Below are 6,183 nucleotides of genomic sequence, written 5' to 3'. Positions count from 1 at the left end.
TGCCCAAACACAAATCGACGCCGCAAATATGCAGGGTACGGACGGATCGGCTTTGCCTCTGCGGACTTCTCTCAGAGGTAGCTACGGTCGGGACCTTCGCGGCAGGCGAGTAAGAACTCGGACAATACGCAAGGTAGGAGGACCGTCTGCCATCATTGGTGGCAAGCACTTGAGTCGAGGCGTTACCGCTTCTTTTCGAATATACCAGCCACCCCCGTAGTGAGTGCTCATTATTTTTTTCATTGCAATCTTATGTACTTTACTACTAGACAATGAAATATTTATCTGCCACAGGTAAGAGATACGGTAAGACCTCGAGGCTATCTGCAAAATCAACAGATGATCCCAGCATTTTCCGCGTATAGGTATAATGCAATATACCTTGGTATGGATGCCAGCTATGTAGTAGCTTCTTTGGGTGTGGCAGTCATATCTGCTGTCAAAATGACGAAATGGGAGGGGCACTTTCCGCGCATTGGACATGTGGGGTTCTAGTTCTAGGTTTTCCTCAACGTGCTTCCATGAATGGAGACAAGGTAAACCTTGGCAAGCTCGGATAATTACTTTTGCGACATAGACTGTTGGGGCTTGGGGGGAATGCCTGCAAAGGCTCACTAAGCAACTGATAATAGTCAGCAGCTGCTTTGATTCGCGCGCCTTGTTCCTACTTTACCTACTCCGTAGCTCTGCGTCCTTCTGTCGGGAATACATAGCAAGCTTACTTTCCATGGGCAAGCAACTTAAAGGTGCTTTGTTAACAGCTCACCCGGCTAAACCGTATCTTCAATTTTGCCGGTGCGACGACAAGTGACCCCCATCGTCGTTATCCACCGAGGAAAGATGGGCACTGTACAGAGTGAGTAGTAAGGTCGCCACAGAGCTTGGTCATGGCCCAGTAGCCGACCATGCCGACATCATATGCGGAACCATCCCGGTAAATACCACACAGGGTACGTGGGCCTGGGAATGTCGCATGGTACGCATATCTACGTAGTAGATGCCTGCCCGTTGTCGAAATGCTCATAGGTGTAATGATGCCCCATGCAGGCATGCGCTGGAGGCTCGTCAAGCATTATGCTTCAACTGATGCAGCAGCTTGGCCGTCTCGGGGTACAGGGTCGCGAGGTCTCTATGTTCCTCCGATCCCGGCGACCTGGTTCACCCTTGCGTAGTTGCAGTTAGCGGGGTGATTGCATGGGTTAGGGTTAACATATTTGTAAATTTTGCATTCGATGTCCTGCCTCCTCAAAAGGCATCCGAACGGAGTAGGGATGTAATTACGCATCGGCTTAGGCTAGTGTAGAATTTGCCAGACATTTCTCTCTTTCTCTTTCGACTAATCAAACGAGACTCTCTGCTAAGCCTCACGGTTGTCTGGTGGTTACGCAATCATGGGGAAACCTGCTCCGCCAAAAGGCAACAGGCCGACGAGAAATACTCAGTCGCAGCCCAAGAAGCAGACACAAACCACCAAGACCACAAGGAAACAAACGCCGGCTCCCGAGCGCCCTGTCAAGAGCGTGGATAAGCCAAACACAAATCTGATCAGCTTGGTAGACCAACAAAGGATACTCAACCTGTTCGCACAAGCGTTCAACGCAGAGCTTACCTCTCCTGACTTCACCGACATTCTACAGGCTGTTAAGCAGGGCCTCTTCGACCGTGACTTCGAGCGCGTGTTTGGAAATGAAGACAACCTTCGTGTGTATGCGGCGCGTTACAGTCCGACGAGGGCTCTGGGGTATGCCGAAGTACTTTCTGGCATGGTTGAGCATCTCGAGCAGCTGCTCCTTCCTGAGGCTAGAGCCGACGAGAAGACACTAGGAGTTCTGAACATGGTCTCTATAGGAGGTGGCTCGGCAGAGGTTGCCGCATTTGCTGCCTACCTTTCCCAGGCGCCAGACAGGTCTGGAACTGTTACTCTCATAGATTCTGGGCCTTGGGAAGCCATTGTCGACTCCCTCGCCAGCCATGTCACCACGCCGCCCATTCTGCCTCAATGGGCCAACATGGAGGCAAAGGCGAACAACCGCTCGCTCATCGAACCTGCAAGGCTCAACGCCAAGTTCCTGCAAAGGGATGTTCTGTCTTCAGAGCTCGTTGATATTTTCCCCAAGGAGAGTCCTTGCCTGGTGACTCTTTTATTCACCCTCAACGAGCTGTTTACAGCAGGTGGTATAGGCAAAACAACCCAGTTCCTGCTAGACCTTACAGCTATGGTACCTTCGGGTTCATTGCTCCTCGTTGTTGATAGCCCGGGCTCATATTCTGAGGCCACAGTTGGCAAGGAGGCCAAGAAATATCCAATGCTCTGGTTGCTTGACAAAGTGCTAGCAACAGCTGAGGATTGCAGCTGGCAGAAAATAGAGTCTCAGGAGTCGCGGTGGTTTCGGCTTCCTGAGAAACTCACTTATCCGATTCCTTTGGAGAATATGCGCTTCCAGATGCATCTGTACCGTGCTACAAAACCAGCACCTCAAGCCAAGAGTAATACAGAATCATGATATTACGCCATCTGGCTATGTATGATGTATTGCTGGTCATTACTTTCGTACGCCATACTTTCACAAAACCGACATATCATGTCTGGGACAGCGTTGTATGAATGCAATGAGGTCTTCGGCGTCTCATGCCCAAACGAGCTTCTTGATCGAGTATCCCAGCTGCCCTAACAAGCCCTCGTTCTTCCTCGCCTCAGCTACTGAAACAATATCACCACTCTCGAGCACGCTCTCCTTTTCTTCACCAGCCGGCTGAGGCTTGTTGAGCCGCACCAGCCGCTCCAGCTGCGCGCTGATGCTCACCACCTGTTGGATCTCGGTGAGCCCGTTGCCCCCACTAGTATCAGCTAGCGAAGACCGTGAATGCAGTGCTTTCAGGGCGATCTTCTTCTCAGCCGGTTGGGATGGCCGCATGGAGAATATGCTCCCCAGTCCGCCGGTCCCCTCCTTCTTTTCGGCTGCATCCAGCTTGGAAGTCGAGAGGGATCTGGTATTCACTCGTTTAGTGTCCTTGGAACCTGGCGTATAAAAGATTAAGATTCCCTGGTTCTTTGACTCATCCGTCTGCGCAGCTGTCATTGTAGACGTGATATAAGGTCCGAACCTGATTTTGCGGATGTGGGGAAATTCGACGCGCTCGAAGGAGGAAACCTTGTCCATATTCCAATCGAACCTGCAGAGATATAGTGCGACATCAGTCAGCAAAAGCACAACCTCCTCAAGAGGCTGAGCAATCAGCGTAAATGCATCTGGTTCCTGCGGGGCCAGCATAGTCCACCCGCCGATGAACTCCTCTTTCTCATCTGCAATCACGCGTTTCTGGCAAAGCTCTATGGCCTGTTCTCGCATCTTTTGCATGGAAACGGCCGGATCCTGAGTCATCATGTTCTCTTCAAACTCCTCAAAGACTAGCGCGGTTACGTTGCCGAGGAGGAAGTCGATGGTTGTCTGGACGAAGAAGTCGTTGATCATGCTGCATGTTGTCAACACTCAGGTCATCCAAATGACAACTTGAAAGATTTCTTCACTTACCCGCTCCAAAGTCTAGTCACTGACAGACCAATATCCGTCAAAGCGCCGCGGTAGTCACGCTTTCTCGTTCTTGTATAGTCTCCCTTCATTGCAGCTGTAGAAGCATACTGCTTCGAGATCGAGTCGCCGTTGTCCGCCCATAGCGTATTGAACCACGAGTTTTCTTGGTCTTTTTGCGCCGACATGTCGAATCCCAGCTCTGCCAGCTGGCGATCGAGCATGAACTTGGCAAAAGAACTCTGACATACGTTCGTCCTGTCAAGACAGTCCATACAGTTGGTTCTGAATACGCCCTTCTGGGTCGTCACAACCTCCCCGTTGGCCTCTGCAGTGCTGTCAAAATCTTCCAGCTTTCGGCCAAGAATGTCCAGTAGCTCGCTGACACGTTCAAACTTCATGCCTCGGCATACTGAGTGGAAATCGAACCACTCAAACGGAACAACCTCATCCGGTCCACTTTCTTCATTGAGTCTCTTCACGCCTGCCTCATACTGCTCCCCGATACTAGCCTCGACGCCGTGCTTCTCGACGAGGTTTACTATTTGCACAGATCCATAATGCTTCTTGAGCATGGTGAAATGCTTCCTAAGCGCTTGGTAATTGGCTTCTTGAGAGTGCTGTATCACAGGTGCCGGTTTCAATGAGTACGGCGACTGCTTGAAAAACAGTGGTATACTGCCCCTGATTTGCGTAAAAGAAAAGACTTGTGCAGATTCATCCGAGTCAACGGGAGAGAGAATCTGTTCCGTTTCGACAAAGTTGGCTGCGTATCCATCGTCGTCGATACCACGCCGCAGGTACCGCAGTCCAGCTCGCTTGACTGACCGCCTGGAAATAACTGTGATGTCAAACCGCCTTTCTGAAGACCTCATGAGCTCTGCAGACTTTTTCTCGTTCATAGGTGTTGCCATACCCGACTTCGGTCTCATGTCGTTCAGCTCGAGCGATCCCCTGGCCACCTCCTCGACTGGCGGTGGATCGCTATCGACGACAAACGACCTCTGTCCGACGAAACCCTGCATCAACGGTAAGACTAATGCATCGGCCCTCGCATCCACGAACATACGTTGGAGATGTCTATTCCACCAGAAAATCGGGTCGACCTTGGAATGCAGCGGCTCGCCAGATGCAGACGCACTGAGATCCTGGCCGCGATCTTGAGATGCAAGACTATGAGTTATATCATAATCATAGCTGAAGAAGAAGCTCCTGGAGGCGCCGAACAAGATTTGCGAGGTTCGGAGGAGCTTGGGTAGTAGCGATGCTGCACCTCCCACTGCGCCTTGAGTGACAGTCTTGACTGCATCCGCTGGATCGTCGACAGGATCCTCGGATGTTGGCACGCCACCCGCCTTGCTATCGTCCCTTGTGCTGTCTGAGCTGCCAGCGCTCTTGCTCAGACCCATCATCCGTTTCTGGTCTTCCAACCAACCGCCTTTGCTGAACCACCGCTGCGCAAACCTCCCGTATCCGCCCTTTTGCTTCATGACGTCCGATGCGACGCTCGTTGTGGACTTGTGGCCCTTCTTGGGGCCGGTGGTGTCTTCCACATCATCGTCGATGTCATAGGGGATGGGCGCCGAGGTTTGGTCGTCGCTGTCGCTATCGGCACCATCGCCTTCTGCCAGACTTGCCTGCTTGATATGAGCAACAGTTTTGTTGATGGCTTCGGTGGCCTGGTTTTGCGAGCTGCAAGGAGTGAGCGCAACTTCAGTTACGACATAAACAGGTTGGCCGCGGATGACGGCGACCTGTTGACGTTGCGTAATCGAGACCAGATAGCTCTCGGGAGGGACAGTAATCAAGCCTGAAGGCATAAGAATCGTTTTTTGTATTAGCTAGCGCTGCGCATATCTTCCATCTCGTCTGATATTTTGTTCAACCCTCCAGTCTGTCCTCCCAAGATATGTGTGCGACACTGACCAACTATACCAAAACTCTCAAAAGACGCATTGGACTTTGACGAAGGGTTTGGCGAATCGTCCCGGGTGACATTTGAAATGCTGGCATCGCCGTATTTGAGCTTCACGGGTGCAGTCGGCCTCTGCTCCCTCTTAGATGACAGTGGCTGTAGGATGAGTCCCTCCACAGCGGCGGTTATTAACACTTTGCGGGCGGGGCCAGGNNNAAAAAAAAAAAAAAAAAAAAAAAAAAAAGAAAAAAGAAAAGAAAAGAAACAGTCGCTTTGTGACTCGATTCAGGTTCAGTCAGGTATATAGGAGGTTGGTAAATGCGCAGAACTAAATTAAGTAGGTATTCTATGAAGACTGAGAGAAATGAGTTGTCGCTATTGATACAAGGCTACCAGGTTCTAAAGCTGTTCAATATAATATCTGTACCGGGGTACATCAGGTCAATCGAGTCTCTGGTCGGCAGTCATGGGTCGCTTCACTTGTCGCAAAAGTATGAATGAATGAATGCGGGGCGACTAAGACTGACCCTCCAGGATGTCGGGTTGCGTCATGCATCGAATCCCTGAGCCTCGCTAGGTTGAGTACCGATAATCGGCGTCGTGTAATTATTCAAACGGCCCCGCTTAGTGCGCTGCGCGCCAAGTGCAAGCTGTGCCTACCCTGTATCCCACCATGATCTGCACACACTGGATTTGATTTCGTTGCAACAAAGGTTGGGAAAGTGACTGACTTGAGCG

The 6,183-nt window shown here is 51.1% G+C and overlaps 3 protein-coding genes across 3 annotated transcripts; 1 reads left to right on the top strand and 2 right to left on the bottom strand.

Moving 5' to 3' along the window:
* Positions 1-1,391: 1,391 nt before the first annotated feature.
* On the top strand, positions 1,392-2,504 carry PpBr36_07058 (uncharacterized protein; the record flags this gene model as incomplete). Its single annotated transcript, XM_029894196.1, has 1 exon — positions 1,392-2,504. The coding sequence occupies one exon, from the start codon at positions 1,392-1,394 to the stop codon at positions 2,502-2,504; it is 1,113 nt and encodes a 370-aa protein (XP_029748033.1).
* PpBr36_07059 (uncharacterized protein) lies at positions 1,632-1,990 on the bottom strand (the record flags this gene model as incomplete). Its single annotated transcript, XM_029894197.1, has 2 exons — positions 1,632-1,800; positions 1,887-1,990. The coding sequence occupies 2 exons, from the start codon at positions 1,988-1,990 to the stop codon at positions 1,632-1,634; spliced, it is 273 nt and encodes a 90-aa protein (XP_029748034.1).
* A 123-nt stretch (positions 2,505-2,627) lies between the features above and the next one.
* PpBr36_07057 (uncharacterized protein) lies at positions 2,628-5,637 on the bottom strand (the record flags this gene model as incomplete). Its single annotated transcript, XM_029894195.1, has 3 exons — positions 2,628-3,474; positions 3,534-5,340; positions 5,457-5,637. Coding segments are annotated over 3 exons (2,835 nt in total), but the record flags the coding sequence as incomplete, so codon positions are not given.
* Between the last annotated feature and the right edge of the window lie 546 nt (positions 5,638-6,183).

This window comes from Pyricularia pennisetigena, chromosome 1, assembly GCF_004337985.1.
Source record: "Pyricularia pennisetigena strain Br36 chromosome 1, whole genome shotgun sequence".
In the NCBI taxonomy this organism is placed as follows: domain Eukaryota; kingdom Fungi; phylum Ascomycota; class Sordariomycetes; order Magnaporthales; family Pyriculariaceae; genus Pyricularia; species Pyricularia pennisetigena.
Note: the sequence above shows the minus strand (reverse complement) of the source record. Positions and strands in the feature narration are given on the sequence as shown.